This window comes from Mytilus trossulus, chromosome 14, assembly GCF_036588685.1.
Source record: "Mytilus trossulus isolate FHL-02 chromosome 14, PNRI_Mtr1.1.1.hap1, whole genome shotgun sequence".
In the NCBI taxonomy this organism is placed as follows: Eukaryota; Metazoa; Mollusca; class Bivalvia; order Mytilida; family Mytilidae; genus Mytilus; species Mytilus trossulus.
Genome location: NC_086386.1, coordinates 65,125,970 through 65,146,302, shown reverse-complemented (window position 1 = coordinate 65,146,302; position 20,333 = coordinate 65,125,970). Strand labels below are relative to the sequence as shown.

At 30.5% G+C, this 20,333-nt stretch overlaps 1 protein-coding gene across 6 annotated transcripts in view; it reads right to left on the bottom strand.

Annotated features, from left to right (window-relative positions):
- Nucleotides 1-20,333, bottom strand: part of LOC134695720 (protein furry homolog-like) — a 399,195-nt gene that overhangs the window by 290,131 nt on the left and 88,731 nt on the right. For all 6 annotated transcript variants that reach the window (XM_063557102.1, XM_063557101.1, XM_063557100.1 and 3 more), the window contains exons 16-18: nucleotides 19,974-20,278; nucleotides 12,820-12,960; nucleotides 10,027-10,094 (exon numbers count right to left, since the gene is read on the bottom strand). In XM_063557102.1, the coding sequence (XP_063413172.1) occupies nucleotides 10,027-10,094; nucleotides 12,820-12,960; nucleotides 19,974-20,278 (514 nt within the window). The remainder of the gene's footprint in view (nucleotides 1-10,026; nucleotides 10,095-12,819; nucleotides 12,961-19,973; nucleotides 20,279-20,333) is intronic.

Here is a 20,333-nt window from a genome sequence, read left to right as displayed (position 1 = left end):
ACTTCAATTAAACCGACTGAAAGATTATGATTTCATCATATGAACATCAGGCACAATCCTTCCCGTTAGGGGTTTAGTACATTGTATCATACCCTCATAACATATATGAGAAGAACATAACCCGTGTCATGCCAACAACTGTTTTTAGAATAAATGTGTTTAGTTCTGACGCAAAGACCTTATCAGTGACTCAATATTAAGGCCAAAATATGCAATCTTTAATGACTTGACAACAGTATCGTAATTATATCCCTTCTTAATAAGTCTATTCAAAGGTTTTGTAAGTTTCTGAGGTGAATACTGACACCTTTGTGCTTTATAAAGAATATTTCCATAAAAAATTGGATGTGAAATACCTGAACGTATAAGAAGTCTGCATGTTGAGCCATATTTATGAATGATGTCTTTATACCGATGATAAAATTTAGTAAATGTTTTGACTAGTTTGTGATATCGAAAACCCTGGTGTAATAATTTTTCAGTAATACATAAATTTCTCTTGTTAAAATCTAAAACATTTTTACATACACGAGCGAATCGTACAAGTTGAGATATATAAACACTGTAAGATGGTGACAAGGGAACGTCACCATCTAAAAACGGATAATTAACGATAGGAAATGAAAAATCATCCCTTTTATCATAAATTTTAGTATTCAGCTTTCCGTTAGTGATATAGATATCAAGATCGAGGAAAGGGCAGTGGTCATAATGTTAGTATTAGCTTTATCTAAAGTAAGTTCACCAGGATAAATTTCATTAATATACATACTGAAGTCGTCATTATTGAGTACCTTTTACAGAATTAGAAAACATTTATACCATCTGCATACTTAAATAAATACAATTCATGTACATTATACGGCGATTTACCACTGCTTAAAAATTCCCTTTCAAAATCATTCACATACAATGCAAATCTCATTTTGTATTTTGTCTCTCTTGAAAAAATATTTGAAGTGATCAAGAATTGCTAACCAGATGCTCCGCAGGGCGTAGCTTTATACGACCGCAGAGGTTGAACCCTGAACGGTTGGGGCAAGTATGGACATAACATTCAAGCTGGATTCAGCTCTAAATTTGGATTGTGATTAAATAGTTGACACAGGATAGGTTTCTGACACAGAATGAATGTGTTCTAATGAAATTAAAATTTTTGTTTTCTCTTAGAGCAATTCACTATGCTGTTGAATATTATTCCTCTCAAAAAAATGTTTGAAGAAATTTTCTTTTTATTTATGAAATTTCAAATGAGAAAATTGAACCCATTTTTTTTAATCACATCCCATTTTCCCTTATTCCAAAACTAATCTCAATTAAAATTTCTAATGGAGTTTGCAACAATTACTACTCATTTAAATACATCATAAAATATTAAGATGTAAAAAAACTGCTTGTTATCGTATAGTTTTTAATTCTAAAAACGCATAATTATATGCGAAGTTCGTTTTCTTCGACATTTCGTAATTCTCCACTATCTATAGTATATGTTCAGTGAGTACTTCTTAGTAACTTTGTAATCATTATTAGATATATTTTCGATCCAATTGGATTTCACCGAAATAAGGAATCTATGAGTTTATTACGAGATTTTAAGGTTCAAAAAGAGGTGTTACAAGTTAAAAATCATCGTGGGGCAGTAGAGTTTCCCAATGATATGGAGAAATATTTGGTAAAAGAACTTACTAAGGGGGCAATTATTGGCCCTTTTCATGTGAATCCATTTGATCATGGTATTATTTTATCTCCATTGAATACGGTTCCTAAAAAGGATTCAACGGAAAGGAGGATCATTCTAGACATAAGTTCGGCTGGTGGAACTGGTGTAAATGAATTTATAGATAAAGATAATTATTTAGGTGAACCAGTTTCTTTAACATACCCAAGAGTAGATGATTTAGTTTTGTTAATAAAGAAAAAGGGAAGTGGATCTCATCTTTTCAAACGGGATCTTGCCCGGGCTTACAGACAAATTCCAATTGATATTGGAGATACCTTTTTAGTAGGATTTGCTTGGAATGGACATATATTTTTTGATATTGTGCTGTCTATGGGCTTAAGATCAGCTGCACAAATATGTCAAAGATTGACAAACGCTATTGCTTATATTTATAGCTCTTTAGGGTTTGATATCATAAACTATTTAGATGACTTTGCCGGGGTAGAAAGTCCAGAATTGTCTTCAAAAGCCTTTTTAGAATTACAAAATGTGTTAGCTTCTTGTGGAATTGAAGAGTCCGAACATAAAGCTGTGGGTCCTTCAACTAGAATGGAGTTTTTAGGAATTATTTGTGACTCAGTTAAAATGACTTTAGAAATTTCTATTGAAAGATTAACAGAGATAGATTTAATTTTATTGGAGTGGGTAGGAAAAGAATTCGCCTCTAAGCGTGAAATTCAATCGCTTGTTGGAAAACTTAATTTTGTCGGGTGTTGTGTTAGACCCGGACGAGTTTTTATTTCTCGAATACTTAATTGGTTAAGATATATTTATCAAGATGTAAAAAAGAGCGAGGTGCCTGAACTTGTTAAAAAAGACATCTTATGGTGGAAAAAGTTTTTACCTTTATATAATGGTGTATCAATGATGTTAATAGAGGAATGGTCGAAACCAGATGAAATTTTCTCTTCTGATGCATGCATGACAGGTTGTGGTGGCATGTTCAAAGAACATTTTTTTCATGTTGAATTCCCTGATGCTATTGTTAATGAACAGCTTCATATTAATGCATTAGAAATGTTAACAGTAGTGGTATGCCTGAAATTATGGGGAACTAAATTGAGAGGAAAGAGAATTATGATTAAATGTGATAACCAGGTTACAGTAACAGTAATTAACACTGGAAGATCAAGAAATCAGTTTTTACAATCTTGTTTGCGTGAGATTTGTTTTGTAGCCGCCATTAACGAATTTGAGTTGAGGGCAGTTCACATTGCAGGTGTTGACAATCGTTTAGCTGATATGTTGTCTCGCTGGCATTTACATAGTAATTATGCTAAAACATTTTTTGAAGAGACAAAATATATACATTTAGAAGAATTTGAAGTGACAAATGAGTTGTTTCAGTTTATTCATGAATGGTAAATTACGTTTTCAGATAGACAAATCAGAGAACTAGAAAGGGATGTAAAGATATCGACATTATCAGCCTTTGCTGTAGGAACAAAAAAGAATTTATTGGTTCAGTGGCGAGCCTTTTTGCTTTTTTGTACATTTTTTAATTTAAATGAATGTCCTGTTTCATTAAAAACGATCTGTTTGTTTATTCAATTTTTGAGTAGATCGTTTAAATCAGTAAGTTCTATAAAAAATTATGTATGTGGGGTTAAAACTATGCATTTAATGTTAGACAAACCTTTTGTTCATTTAGATGAATTTTCTGTCAAGTTATTATTGAAAGGGATTGCTAGAGAGAAACAGCATTTACCAAAACAAGCGTTAGCTATTACTGTAGATATGTTATTAGATATTAATAGAGTTATAAATCACGACGATCCAAAGCAGTGCACTATATGGTGTTTATTTTTATTTGCCTTTTTCTTAATGGCGCGCAAATCTAATTTAGTACCTGATTCTAAAATGTCTTTTGACATAGATAAACAGTTAACCAGAAATAAAGTAATTTTAGAGGGTAATATTGCTATTGTAATTTTTAATTGGTCAAAAACCATACAGATGGGTAATAGAATTTTGAAGATACCATTGATTGAAAATACTAGTTCTGCATTATGTCCACTGAGAGCTTATAGAAATATGTGTAAATTAATTCCTGCCGCCGGAGATAGTCCAGCCTTTTTATTTCCTAGTAAACACAAGTTAGTTCCTGTGACTTATACAGATTTTCAGCGGTATATTAAGGAGTTTATTAGTAAGATAGGCAGGAATCCACGACTATTTTCTACTCATAGTTTCCGCCGAGGGGGTGCGACCTTTGCTTTTGAATCTAAGGTACCTGCAGAGTTAATACAAGTTCATGGTGATTGGGCAAGTGATGCCTATAAATTATATCTTCAATTTTCTTTATCCGAAAAAGTCTCTGTTGCTAAGGCCATGACTAAATTTATCCCTTAATTGCAGTAATGAAGAAGAGGGTGTTAATCTTATGTGACTCTATTGGGAAATATCTGGATGGGATGAAAGACACGGTTGTACAGAGTTTTAGTGGAGCTAATTTAGGTTACATTAAATATGTTATTGATAAGGAGTATATATATCTTCATGAGTTTGATAGCTTTTCGCATGTTATTTTACATTTTGGTACCAATGATATAGAGAAACATTCTATAGAGATTATTTTATGTAAATTTAGAAATTTGATATATAGTGTAAGAAATAGAAATAGAGACATAAATATCTTGATATCTTCCATTTTACCGCGACCAGTTGATTTTGTTCAGTTAGGATATAAGGTTGTTCAGATTAATAAAGCCTTAATTGGTATTTGTAAAGAGGAGAAAATAAGTTTCATTAAAGTCTTATAGAAGATTTTTATTTAAGGGCTCTCCTAAAAGAGATTTATTTGCAATTAAAGATGGAGGTTTGCATTTAAATGAAGCTGGAGTTGCCCAGCTTAAGATGTGTTTTATTCATGTCATTTCACATTTGTAAATTGTATATGTTTAATTATGCAGTTGTAATTTATAGTATGTTAATTCTGATTTGTTCATATTTTGTAGATAACCATTCTAGTATGTGGCTTACAATGAAGTTCTTTATTCGTTGAGTCAGAAGATTTTCAAAGAAGTAACATATTCTTTGGATCTTCAGTAGGAGATTTACAAGAAAGTATCGTTTTGATTTCTTGAGTCTCGTCAGGCTTACACAAGTGTATATCAGTTTGTGGGTCTGAGTTATTGCTATTCTAAGAGTGTTTTGTTTTGTTTTAAGAATATAGTTTTCTTTTTTTTATTATTTATTTTTCTTTTTCTTTTTTTTTTTCTTTTTGTCTTTTGCGGGCTTGTTTGGCGGTTTATTTTTGTAGGGCCCGCAATTGTGTTTACTCTATGGCATGTATGTGTATAAATTATTTGTTAAATGAACTGGTACAATAATTTTCGGCCAAAATAAAAGTTTTATTTATCTTGTTTTATATTCTGAGCCAAAGATAATTGTATAGTTTTTAATTCTAAAAACGCATAATTATATGCGAAGTTCGTTTTCTTCGACATTTCGTAATTCTCCACTATCTATAGTATATGTTCAGTGAGTACTTCTTAGTAACTTTGTAATCATTATTAGATATATTTTCGATTAGTTACCCTCCCACCCATCCCTAATGTTTAATTATTGTACTTGTGAGTTTAATATTGACAGATTTAATTTGTGCAGTTTATTTTTGTAGGGCCCGCAATTGTGTTTACTCTATGGCATGTATGTGTATAAATTATTTGTTAAATGAACTGGTACAATAATTTTCGGCCAAAATAAAAGTTTTATTTATCTTGTTTTATATTCTGAGCCAAAGATAATTACTGAATGGTAAAGATTATTTTAATTTATCAGTTGGTAGTAAAAAGTGAATATACATTGTATATTGTATATATAACAAAGATTTAAGTTGATTCTGGACAAAGAAAGATAACTCCAAATAAAAAAAATTCTTACAATTAGATATTTCTTTCTTACTATTCTGGACAAAGAAAGATAACTCTAATTAAAAACAAAATTGCTATTTCACAATATTTTGCAATAAGATATTTCTTGCCATTGCGCAATACTGTGCAATTGAAAAGACTTGCTATTGCACAAAACTTAATATGATAATTTTAGATCCTGATTTGGACCAACTTGAAAACTGGGCCCATAATCAAAAATCTAAGTACATGTTTGGATTCAGCATATCAAAGAACCCCAAGATTTCAATTTTTGTTAAAATCAAACTAAGTTTAATTTTGGACCCTTTGGACTTTTATGTAGACCAATTTGAAAACAAGACCAAAAATGAGGAATCTACATACATAGTTAGATTTGGCATATCAAAGAACCCCATTTATTCAATTTTTGATGAAATCAAACAAAGTTTTATTTTGGACCCCGGATTTGGACCAACTTGAAAACTAGGCCGATAATCAAGAATTTAAGTACATTTTTAGATCCAGCATATCAAAGAACCCAACCGATTAATTTTTTGTCAAAATCAAACGAAGTTTAATTTTGGACCCTTTGGACCTTAATGTAGACCAATTTGAAAACGGGACCAAAAGTTAAAAATCTACATACACAGTTAGATTCGGCATATCAAAGAACCCCAATTATTCAATTTTTTATGAAATCAAACAAAGTTTAATTTTGGACCTTTTGGGCCCCTTATTCCTAAACTGTTGGGACCAAAACTCCCAAAATCGTTACCAACCTTCCTTTTATGGTCATAAACCTTGTGTTTAAATTTCATAGATTTCTATTTACTTATACTAAAGTTATGGTGCGAAAACCAAGAAAATGTATTTTGGGTCCCTTTTTGGCCCCTAATTCCTAAACTGTTGGGACCTAAACTCCCAAAATCAATACCAACCTTCCTTTTGTGGTCATAAACATTGTGTTTAAATTTCATTATTTTCTATTTACTTAAACTAAAGTTATTGTGCGAAAACCAAGAATAATGCTTATTTGGGCCCTTTTTTGGCCCCTAATTCCTACATTGTTGAAACCAAAACTCCCAAAATCAATCCCAACCTTTCTTTTGTGGTCATAAACCTTGTGTCAAAATTTCATAGATTTCTATTAACTTAAACTAAAGTTATAGTGCGAAAACCAAGAAAATGCTTATTTGGGCCCTTTTTGGCCCCTAATTCCTAAAATGTTGGGACCAAAACTCCCAAAATCAATACCAACCTTCCTTTTGTGGTCATAAACCTTGTGATAAAATTTTATAGATTTATATTCACTTTTACTAAAGTTAGAGTGCGAAAACTAAAAGTATTCGGATGACGACGACGACGACGATGACGACGACGACGACGACGCAGACGACGCAGACGACGACGCCAACGTGATAGCAATATACGACGAAAATTTGCGGTAGTATAAAAAATGTTAATCCAGAAAAGCGCCTAGGATGCCTGAAACTTATAGAGTGAAAAAAAAATCATTTTTTTTATTATAAGGGTTCTTGAATTATGTCAAAGATATTAACAAAAATATCAAGTTAGTAAATAGCTGTAAAAATGACAAAATAAACCAGTGATTACATGTAATAACTGAACCAATCAGTAAATACATGTAATTACTGAATTGTTTAGTACTTACATGTAATTCCTAATTTCATCTATTTACTGTAACATATACAACATATACAACAATAAAACATGATTGCCATTACCTGGTGATCAACTAGTACATTGGTCTATGTGCATATAAAACAAAGCACACAGATCGATTCATGACAAAATTGTTTTTTAGTGATGGTGATGTGCTTGAAAAGATCTTTCTTTACTGAACAGTCTTGCTGCTTACAATTATTTTATCTATAAGAAACTTGGCCTAGTAGTAACAGTGGAAAATATTTTGTAAAAATTAACAAAATTAATGAAAATTGTTAAAAAATTGACTATAAAGGGCAATAACTCCTGTAGGGTTCAACTGACCATTTTGGTCATGCTGACTTATTTGTAAATCTTACTTTGCTGACATTATTGCTGTTACAATTTATCTCTTTCTATAGTAATAATCAAGATAATGACAAACAAGAATGTGTCCCCCAGACTAAGAATGGTGAAAGTGACAACACCAAATTTCAAACTTGATCTGTGTTTTGTGGTCATAAGCATTGTAAATAAGTGTCATAATATTTGGTTGAGGCAAACTGTTGTTAGAGAACAGAAACAAGATTCAACAATTTTTCCCTTTGGAAAGGGGCATAACTCTAGAATGATACAAGTGAGGCCACCAAAATTCTACATTGATCTGTGTTTTGTTGTAAAAAGCACTGTTTCATAACATAAGCATGATTTGGTTGGGGTTAACTAAAGATAGAGAACAGAAACCAATTTTGAGACGTCCAGACATTTGTACACACGTATGTAGACTGACAAGGGTAAAATATAATGCCCCATCCACTACAGAGGTGTCAAAAAAACATTTAGAAGGCATGACAAAAAGTGATTATAGTTATGAGGATGTGGTGTTCACTCCCCCCAGTAAAAATTGCTTTTATGTTGACCTCTAGATGTAATTTGGTGTTTTTGTCATTATGTTGATAACACATTTAAGTACAACCTACATCTCCTTTTAAACTTGTTTAATTTTAAACGCAACAGCAATATTTCCTCAGTGATAATGTAAGTGATAAATTTGTCCTGGTAAAATATGTCTGGGAAAACAAATATAACTAGTATAAAAAGTCCATGGTTACAGAATTTACTAGTATATTTAGTCCGATGTTAGTAATATATGTCCCCGGACTAATTTTCCTATGTAATCATGTCCTACACAATCCTATAATAAATTCATTTAAACCATGGAAATTTAAAAGTTATGTTTTGGTAATGTTTAAGAGTTGCATAGTTATATTTTTAATAAAATTTATATCCAGACTAATTTTCCTAGGAAATCATGTCCATGTCATTAATAGTTCTAGGTTAAAATGTCCATGCCCTTAATTTTTAAAGGTGAATATAAATATATTAATGTTGTTAAAGAGTTGCGTATCAAATTTTGTCCCCAGACTAATTTCCCTAGGAAATCAGATCCATAACATTAGTATTCCTAGGTAAAAATGTCCATGTCTTTTATTGTAAAGGGAAAATGTTATAAGCAATGGAAACTCAATATTTATGTTTTAATTAGGTTATAAAGAAAATGTCCTTTGTTTTAATTGGAAAAAGTAAGAAAAATTTCCAATCGTAACTAAGATTTTTTTCTTCATTTTTGAATATTTTATTCTTTATGATATATTAAATAAAACTATTAGAAAAACAAGTTTTGGGACAAATGTTCCTAGGAAAATAAGTGGCAGACATATTTTACTAGCTATGGACTTATTTTCCTAGGAACATTTGTCCTAGGACGTATATACTTAGTAAAATCATGGACATGGACTTTATTAACTAGGAAAAAAAGTCTGGCAAACAAATTTTTCTACCAGACCAAATTTACCGTTACAATAACACGAAATCACTATGCAACCGAAACGGCAATGGAACTTTGTCTCTCTCTACTCTTTCATGGATTGAGAAGTCACTTCTTCCTCTCCAAAATCCTAGATTAGGCATTGAACAGTGATGCTGAATTCAGTGACAATGAAGACAATGAGAATGATTTTTTTTAAGGTTATGTTTCAGGAAGGGTTGATTGAGGTATTGAGAACAACTCACTTCTGATTTATATTGCTTTTTTTATCATTTTTTATGGCTCAACACATAAAAAATAATTGATTAAAATAATTGGGCTACCAATATGCAGTTTGGGCCTGTGAAATATTTTTGTGGGCCAGCCGAATTAGATTCCAAAACTTACCAGAAATGACATGTTCTCTCCATACATTAGATTACAAAACTTACCAGAAATGACATGTTCTCTCCATACATTAGATTCCAAAACTTACCAGAAATGACATGTTCTCTCCATACATTAGATTCCAAAACTTTCCAGAAATGACATGTTCTCTCCATACATTAGATTCCAAAACTTACCAGAAATGACATGTTCTCTCCATACATTAGATTACAAAACTTACCAGAAATGACATGTTCTCTCCATACATTAGATTCCAAAACTTACCAGAAATGACATGTTCTCTCCATACATTAGATTACAAAACTTACCAGAAATGACATGTTCTCTCCATACATTAGATTCCAAAACTTACCAGAAATGACATGTTCTCTCCATACATTAGATTCCAAAACTTACCAGAAATGACATGTTCTCTCCATACATTAGATTACAAAACTTACCAGAAATGACATGTTCTCTCCATACATTAGATTCCAAAACTTACCAGAAATGACATGTTCTCTCCATACATTAGATTACAAAACTTACCAGAAATGACATGTTCTCTCCATACATTAGATTACAAAACTTACCAGAAATGACATGTTCTCTCCATACATTAGATTCCAGCATCAGGTTTTGTAAAGCTTGGAAAGCATGACTGGAAAATAATAAATTATATTTCATAGGACAAACAGTAGTCAGTACTGATTACTTATAAACAGTTGCTGAATATGTTCAAGCATTCAACTAAAAATTGCATTACTCCAGGGACCCTATGTAAATGTGTATCAAGTCTAACCAAGTCTAACCAATATATAGTGTTAGCTGTGTTAAACAAACATCCCAGAAATCATGATGAACAGGTGAATAAAAGCATTGTAAATGCTGTCATCCAGCCATCCATACAGTTAGCTACAGTTAATCAAACATTTTTTTTTATTTCATTTTCATTTTTTTCTCTTTATTAAAGCCTATCAAGTAAATCCAGTTCACAGATGGAGACTGGATAAGTTCAGATAAATTTCAAATCCTATTCTCAGGTATCATTGTGAACAAACAAACAAATTATACATTACTCTTGCATTAAATTTAGAAAGATAATTCAAATTGAGAATGGAAATAGGTAACAGGTTGTTTTTTTATTTGATAAAACAAGCTTGTCTCCAAAATTTTCTTGTAAATAGTTGCATTTGAGATTTTTTTTTTGTTTAAGGTGTAATACCACCATTGATTTCCCCCTATTAGTCTTTTTAAAATTTGCACTTTTCAAAAAATTCTGCAGAATTTATCTTTGTTTCAAATAAAGAAATACTTGGCATGAGTAAAGCTTTATCCTGTCCAGTTCTATAGACAAATTTTCACATAACATTTCATTGCATATAAGAAAGTAACCATCACTGGAAGTTAACCAGTCAAAATTCTCCCCTTATTCTATCTGTGTACAAGGTTTAGTCACCGTGTAACCTCGAGCTCAAGTTTACAAAAATTTCTATAGAAATCACAAGTAAAAAATAATGGTGTTTTGAAATACCCAAGACATGTTTATGACACAGAAATAGTTTTACTGCAATAAAATGTAGCATTAATTACCTACAACGGTCAAATTCAAGGGAATATTTTTTTCGACCTACTTTCGTATACAACCTGATGTGACGTATCATGATTTGGTGGTATTACACCTAAAACATATTATATTGTTCAACATAACAAATGGATCAGACACAAGTTTTAAGGTCTCCTACAAAAACATTGGTATCCATTTTTTATCCAAATCATCTAAGAATCACTGATTATTGATAAAAGTTGTATGACACTGAGCCTTTCTGAGGATAAATTGTTTTATTTCATTTTCAGGATATTGGAAATATTCTCTTTACTTAATATTATTTTTTTTAATTTTTTAATCTTGAGGAGAGGAACTGGTTTTTAGTATCTTCTTTCTTTTCCAAGATTTGTAAGATTTATCCATAGTCACTATGCTAAACTTTCAACTTGATAGTTTCTAGAAAGAGGCATTCAAAAAGCACTTATCTAGAAACAAAATTTATATCTTTAATATTTTCTAATTTTAATTGGGTGTTCATTCTTCATTTAGAAACAAAATCTATATTCAAATACATGTACAGATACCTTACACTGGTACACAAAGTTCTTTGCAAAAATGGATCTTTTTAATCCATACCCATTCACATGTTAAGAAATAAATTACAAAATCATTTGATGTATTGTAGAACTAAAGTAATTGTAGAAAAATATTGAGGTCAACAATTGACAATACATCAATAAAGTCTTATTTCTTTCAACTTTTAAGAAACTGAAGAAAAAAATTATAAATCTAAGATGTTGAATAAAATATTCAATAGAAAATCAGGGGATCCATCCATGACACATGTACAGCAAAAACCAAAGGAACAGCCCTTTTATTCTTTGTCTAAAAGTCACAATAAGGCCTTCATCACAGACCAAATACTGTGAAAGTACTTTTATTCGTGGGGTACCAATTTTCGTGGTTTTCGTGGACGACTTTATCTACGAATTTAAGTGTCCAACGAAATAAAACAACCATTGTCAAGACATGGAAAGATCCCCATCGGTAGGTTTGACTACTGATATGATCTAGAGAATACATTGAATAACGCCAAATCTGAGAATACTTTAATAGCAGTCACAGAACTAGAACTGCATGCAGGATTATATCCATTTAATCTTTAGTAACCGAACTTTTGATCTTTGATTAATTCTCATGAAAAATATTGTGGATCGATAAAAGTCAGATTTCCGGTATTGATATGCTGGTATGATAATATGTTCATTTTAAATCCTCGTAGTTCTCGTACATATTGGAAATAATAATTTCATGCTGGGCTTGATTTTGATAAGAATTATTTGACAATTCAAGATACATTTATAGCATTTGTTTATGTTACTGTTTTCTTTAGGTGACATGTTTATGGCCTAATAAACACCATTGTTGGACTTTAATCTGTTGATCACTTTATCATGGGTTAATTAGTGTTATCACTATGGTTTACATGGATCAATGTTAACTTTGCAATTTCCTTCAATCCAGACTATCTGTAACCTTCGTTTCTGAAGGATTTAATTTTTTAATTTTTTTTAGGAAACAAAAATCCACAAATTTAAAAACCCATGAACATGTCAATATTGCTCAAACCACGAAATTGATACCCACGAATTAAAGTACTTTCACAGTTTGAAGCTCACTTCATTGCAAGTTAAGTAAAGTCCCTAGCACTTGCAGCATAATTTTTGGTTCAACTTGGTAAGATGTATCATGAAGAGAAAGCACATTTTGAAGATCAAAGCAGTAAAAGATTATTTAAGAATAAATCTAGAACATAGTTCTCTTGAAGACAACTTACCCTTTCAATTCTTCATCCATGTGGACTGTTAGTTTAGTAAGAAGTTCTACTAGTTCTTGACAGGACATTCCATCTGGAATAAGTCTAGGTATAGCAGCGATGCAGGTCCTGAACAACTCTATCTTAGCCTTTCTTTCTCCTCTGTAGATCAACAAGTGAAATGGTCAAGTTTATCATAACTAACTGTATTAAGGTAAATTAACAGGTATTTCTTATAAAATCATGAGTTAATTAAGATAGGACTATGGCATGTAATGTTGAATTGCTGATATATAATGATTATTCCTTTTATAAGACTATGGCATGAAGTGTTGAAATGTTGATATATAATGAATATTCCTTTTATAAGACTATGGTATGTAGTGTTGAATTGTTGATATATAATGAATATTCCTTTTATAGGACTATGGCATGTAGTGTTGAATTGTTGATATATAATGATTATTCCTTTTATTAGACTGGTATGTAATGTTGAATTGTTGATATATAATGGTTATTCCTTTTATAGGACTATGACATGTAGTGTTGAAATGTTGATATATAATGACTATTCCTTTTATTAGACTGGTATGTAATGTTGAATTGTTGATATATAATGGTTATTCCTTTTATAAGACTATGGCATGTAGTGTTGAATTGTTAATATATAATGAATATTCCTTTTATAAGACTGGTATGTAATGTTGAATTGTTGATATGTAATGATTATTCCTTTTATTAGACTATGGTATGTAGTGTTAAATTGTTGATATATAATGGTTATTCCTTTTATAAGACTATGGTATGTAGTGTTGAATTGTTGATATATAATGATTATTCCTTTTATTAGACTGGTACGTAATGTTGAATTGTTGATATATAATGGTTATTCCTTTTATAGGACTATGACATGTAGTGTTGAAATGTTGATATATAATGATTATTCCTTTTATAAGACTATGGCATGTAGTGTTGAATTGTTGATATATAATGATTATTCCTTTTATAGGACTATGACATGTAGTGTTGAAATGTTGATATATAATGATTATTCCTTCTATAGGACTATGGTATGTAGTGTTGAATTGTTGATATATAATGATTATTCCTTTTATAGGACTATGGTATGTAGTGTTGAATTGTTAATATATAATGAATATTCCTTTTATAGGACTATGGCATGTAGTGTTGAATTGTTGATATATAATGATTATTCCTTTTATAAGACTATGGTATGTAGTGTTGAATTGTTGATATATAATGATTATTCCTTTTATTAGACTGGTATGTAATGTTGAATTGTTGATATATAATGGTTATTCCTTTTATAGGACTATGACATGTAGTGTTGAAATGTTGATATATAATGACTATTCCTTTTATTAGACTGGTATGTAATGTTGAATTGTTGATATATAATGGTTATTCCTTTTATAGGACTATGACATGTAGTGTTGAAATGTTGATATATAATGACTATTCCTTTTATAAGACTGGTATGTAATGTTGAATTGTTGATATGTAATGATTATTCCTTTTATTAGACTATGGTATGTAGTGTTAAATTGTTGATATATAATGGTTATTCCTTTTATAAGACTATGGTATGTAGTGTTGAATTGTTGATATATAATGATTATTCCTTTTATTAGACTGGTATGTAATGTTGAATTGTTGATATATAATGGTTATTCCTTTTATAAGACTATGGCATGTAGTGTTGAATTGTTGATATATAATGACTATTCCTTTTATTAGACTGGTATGTAATGTTGAATTGTTGATATATAATGGTTATTCCTTTTATAAGACTATGGCATGTAGTGTTGAATTGTTAATATATAATGAATATTCCTTTTATAGGACTATGGTATGTAATGTTGAATTGTTGATATATAATGATTATTCCTTTTATAAGACTATGGCATGTAGTGTTGAATTGTTAATATATAATGGTTATTCCTTTTATAAGACTATGGCATGTAGTGTTGAATTGTTAATATATAATGAATATTCCTTTTATAGGACTATGGTATGTAGTGTTGAATTGTTGATATATAATGATTATTCCTTTTATAGGACTATGGCATGTAGTGTTGAATTGTTGATATATAATGATTATTCCTTTTATAAGACTATGGTATGTAGTGTTGAATTGTTGATATATAATGATTATTCCTTTTATTAGACTGGTATGTAATGTTGAATTGTTGATATATAATGGTTATTCCTTTTATAGGACTATGACATGTAGTGTTGAAATGTTGATATATAATGACTATTCCTTTTATTAGACTGGTATGTAATGTTGAATTGTTGATATATAATGGTTATTCCTTTTATAGGACTATGACATGTAGTGTTGAAATGTTGATATATAATGACTATTCCTTTTATAAGACTGGTATGTAATGTTGAATTGTTGATATGTAATGATTATTCCTTTTATTAGACTATGGTATGTAGTGTTAAATTGTTGATATATAATGGTTATTCCTTTTATAAGACTATGGTATGTAGTGTTGAATTGTTGATATATAATGATTATTCCTTTTATTAGACTGGTATGTAATGTTGAATTGTTGATATATAATGGTTATTCCTTTTATAAGACTATGGCATGTAGTGTTGAATTGTTGATATATAATGACTATTCCTTTTATTAGACTGGTATGTAATGTTGAATTGTTGATATATAATGGTTATTCCTTTTATAAGACTATGGCATGTAGTGTTGAATTGTTAATATATAATGAATATTCCTTTTATAGGACTATGGTATGTAATGTTGAATTGTTGATATATAATGATTATTCCTTTTATAAGACTATGGCATGTAGTGTTGAATTGTTAATATATAATGGTTATTCCTTTTATAAGACTATGGCATGTAGTGTTGAATTGTTAATATATAATGAATATTCCTTTTATAGGACTATGGTATGTAGTGTTGAATTGTTGATATATAATGATTATTCCTTTTATAGGACTATGACATGTAGTGTTGAAATGTTGATATATAATGACTATTCCTTTTATTAGACTGGTATGTAATGTTGAATTGTTGATATATAATGGTTATTCCTTTTATAGGACTATGACATGTAGTGTTGAAATGTTGATATATAATGACTATTCCTTTTATAAGACTGGTATGTAATGTTGAATTGTTGATATGTAATGATTATTCCTTTTATTAGACTATGGTATGTAGTGTTAAATTGTTGATATATAATGGTTATTCCTTTTATAAGACTATGGTATGTAGTGTTGAATTGTTGATATATAATGATTATTCCTTTTATTAGACTGGTATGTAATGTTGAATTGTTGATATATAATGGTTATTCCTTTTATAAGACTATGGCATGTAGTGTTGAATTGTTGATATATAATGACTATTCCTTTTATTAGACTGGTATGTAATGTTGAATTGTTGATATATAATGGTTATTCCTTTTATAAGACTATGGCATGTAGTGTTGAATTGTTAATATATAATGAATATTCCTTTTATAGGACTATGGTATGTAATGTTGAATTGTTGATATATAATGATTATTCCTTTTATAAGACTATGGCATGTAGTGTTGAATTGTTAATATATAATGGTTATTCCTTTTATAAGACTATGGCATGTAGTGTTGAATTGTTAATATATAATGAATATTCCTTTTATAGGACTATGGTATGTAGTGTTGAATTGTTGATATATAATGATTATTCCTTTTATAGGACTGGTATGTAATGTTGAATTGTTGATATATAATGGTTATTCCTTTTATAAGACTATGGCATGTAGTGTTGAATTGTTAATATATAATGAATATTCCTTTTATAGGACTATGGTATGTAATGTTGAATTGTTGATATATAATGATTATTCCTTTTATAAGACTATGGCATGTAGTGTTGAATTGTTAATATATAATGAATATTCCTTTTATAGGACTATGGTATGTAGTGTTGAATTGTTAATATATAATGAATATTCCTTTTATAAGACTGGTATGTAATGTTGAATTGTTGATATATAATGGTTATTCCTTTTATAAGACTATGGTATGTAGTGTTGAATTGTTGATATATAATGATTATTCCTTTTATTAGACTGGTATGTAATGTTGAATTGTTGATATATAATGGTTATTCCTTTTATAAGACTATGGCATGTAGTGTTGAATTGTTGATATATAATGATTATTCCTTTTATAGGACTATGGTATGTAGTGTTGAATTGTTAATATATAATGAATATTCCTTTTATAGGACTATGGTATGTAATGTTGAATTGTTGATATATAATGATTATTCCTTTTATAAGACTATGGCATGTAGTGTTGAATTGTTAATATATAATGGTTATTCCTTTTATAAGACTATGGCATGTAGTGTTGAATTGTTGATATATAATGATTATTCCTTTTATAGGGCTATGGCATGTAGTGTTGAATTGTTGATATATAATGATTATTCCTCTTATAGGGCTATGGCATGAATTGCCTTCAATAACCTTATGATAGTTTACCCAAATAGAGAATGTTTGTTAACAAGTAAAGGAGCAGTGGTGTCTAAAAACAGGATTATTGTATTGGAAAACAGGAGATCCCTGAAAACATGATTATTGTATTGGAAAACAGGAGATCCCTGAACACAGGATTATTATATTGGAAAACAGGATTATTGTATTGGAAAACAGGATTATTGTACTGGAAAACAGTAGACCCCTGAATACAGGATTATTGTATTGGAAAATAGGAGATCCCTGAATACAGGATTATTGTATTGGAAAACAGGAGATCACTGAACACAGGATTATTGTATTGGAAAACAGGAGATTCCTGAACAAAGGACTTTTGTATTGGAAAACAGGAGATCCCTGAACACAGGATTATTGTATTGGAAAACAGGAGATCACTGAACACAGGATAATGGTATTGGAAAATAGAAAATCACTGAAAACAGGATTAATGTATTGCAAAACAGGAGATCACTTAAAACAGGATTATTGTATTGGAAAACAGGAGATAACTGAAAACAGGATTATTGTATTGGAAAACAGGAGATCACTGAACACAGGATTATTGTATTGGAAAACAGGAGATTCCTGAACAAAGGACTTTTGTATTGGAAAACTGGAGATACCTGAACACAGGATTATTGTATTGGAAAACAGGAGATCCCTGAACACAGGATTATTGTATTGGAAAATAGGAGATCACTGAAAACAGGATAATGGTATTGGAAAATAGGAAATCACTGAAAACAGGATTAATGTATTGGAAAACAGGAGATCACTGAAAACAGGATGATTGTATTGGAAAACAGGAGATAACTGAAAACAGGATTATTGTATTGAAAAACAGGAGATCACTGAACACAGGATTATTGTATTGGAAAACAAGAGATTCCTAAACAAAGGACTTTTGTAATGGAAAACTGGAGATCCCTGAACACAGGATTATTGTATTGGAAAACATGAGATCCCTGAACACAGGATTATTGTATTGGAAAACAGGAGACAACTGAAAACAGGATTATTGTATTGGAAAACAGGAGATAACTGAAAACAGGATTATTGTATTGGAAAACAGGAATTTCCTGAAAACAGGATTATTGTATTGGAAAACAGGAGATCCCAGAACACAAGATTTTTGTATTGGAAAACAGGAGATCCCTGAACACAGGATTATTGTATTTGAAAACTGGAGATCCCTGAACACAGGATAATTGTATTGGAAAATATGAGATCCCTGAACACAGGATTATTGTATTGGAAAACATGAGATCCCTGAACACAGGATTATTGTATTGGAAAACAGGAGATCACTGAACACATGATTATTGTATTGGGAAACAGGAGATTCCTGAACAAAGGACTTTTGTATTGGAAAACAGGAGATCCCTGAACACAGGATTATTGTATTGGAAAACAGGAGATCCCTGAACACAGGATTATTGTATTGGAAAATAGGAGATCACTGAAAACAGGATAATGGTTTTGGAAAATAGGAAATCACTGAAAACAGGATTAATGTATTGGAAAACAGGAGATCACTGAAAACAGGATTATTGTATTGGAAAACAGGAGATAACTGAAAACTGGATTATTGTATTGGAAAACAGGAGATAACTGAAAACAGGATTATTGTATTGGAAAACAGGAATTTCCTGAAAACAGGATTATTGTATTGGAAAACAGGAGATCCCAGAACACAAGATTATTGTATTGGAAAATAGTGAGATTCCTGAACCCAGGATTATTGTATTTGAAAACAGGAGATCCCTGAAAACAGGATAATTGTATTGGATAATAGGAGATCCCTGAACCCAGGATTATTGTATTGGAAAACAGGAGATCCTTGAACACAGGATTATTGTATTGGAAAACAGGAGATCCCTGAACACAGGATTATTGTATTGGAAAACAGGAGATCCCTGAACACAGGATTATTGTATTGGAAAACAGGAGATTCCTAAACACAGGATTATTGTATTGGAAAACAGGAGATAACTGAAAACAGGATTATTGTATTGGAAAACAGAAGATAACAAAAAACAGGATTATTGTATTGGAAAACAGGAGATCCCTGAACACAGGATTATTGTTTTGGAAAACAGGAGATCCCTGAACACAGGATTATTGTATTGGAAAACAGGGGACCCCTGAAAACAGGATTATTATATTGGAAAACAGAAGACTTGAAAACAGGATTATGGTATTAAAGTACAGAAGCAGACTTTTATAATGGAAGATCCTGGGGGCTTACTTTGATTTATTTTGGTAGAGGTGTGCTATTGCTTGTCTTAAAAAACATACCTATTTTAATTTACCAAAATTCAGTTATATAGATACTTAAAGAATGACCTATATATATATGCAAATTGAGAGACAAATTTCAGGCGCTCATTTGGGAACTTATACTTTCAAATCAATTGATTAAATTGATTTTAATTTAATAATTGACCATTAACAATGTAAGATTCTGATTAGTATATCTATATATAATATTTAGATTATACATACCCCAAATTAATATAGAACCTTACAAAACCTGATTGCATTATAAGATGTCATTAAACTGGATGGTAATTTGAATATAAAATCTTGCAAAATCATAATCCGTGAGCAAAATAATGAATTGATTACATTAGTCTTTGCATTAAAATCTTACGTCATGAGTTCCTCTGGTTCTTTACTGGCATTTTCAGACTTTGTCATCAACCAACTTCTCCCTACTTGTAAATCTAGTGCTCGTAATATGGAATCAAATGCCTTCAGTATGTGAGGGTAGTACTGTACAAGACCAATAGTTTTGGCAGTTGGTTCTGAAAGCATTTTATTGAGAAATGTTCTTTTTACACGGACTGTACTTCCTGATGGCAGGATTGGTTGTGACTGGGGCATTGGTGGATCTCCATCCTTCTGCTGCAAACTATCAGCTATCACAAGAAAAGCTCTTAACCCAATACTCATTCGCTGAAAATTTAAGATTGAGTTGAAACATTAAATAAGAGGCAAACTAATTATTTTG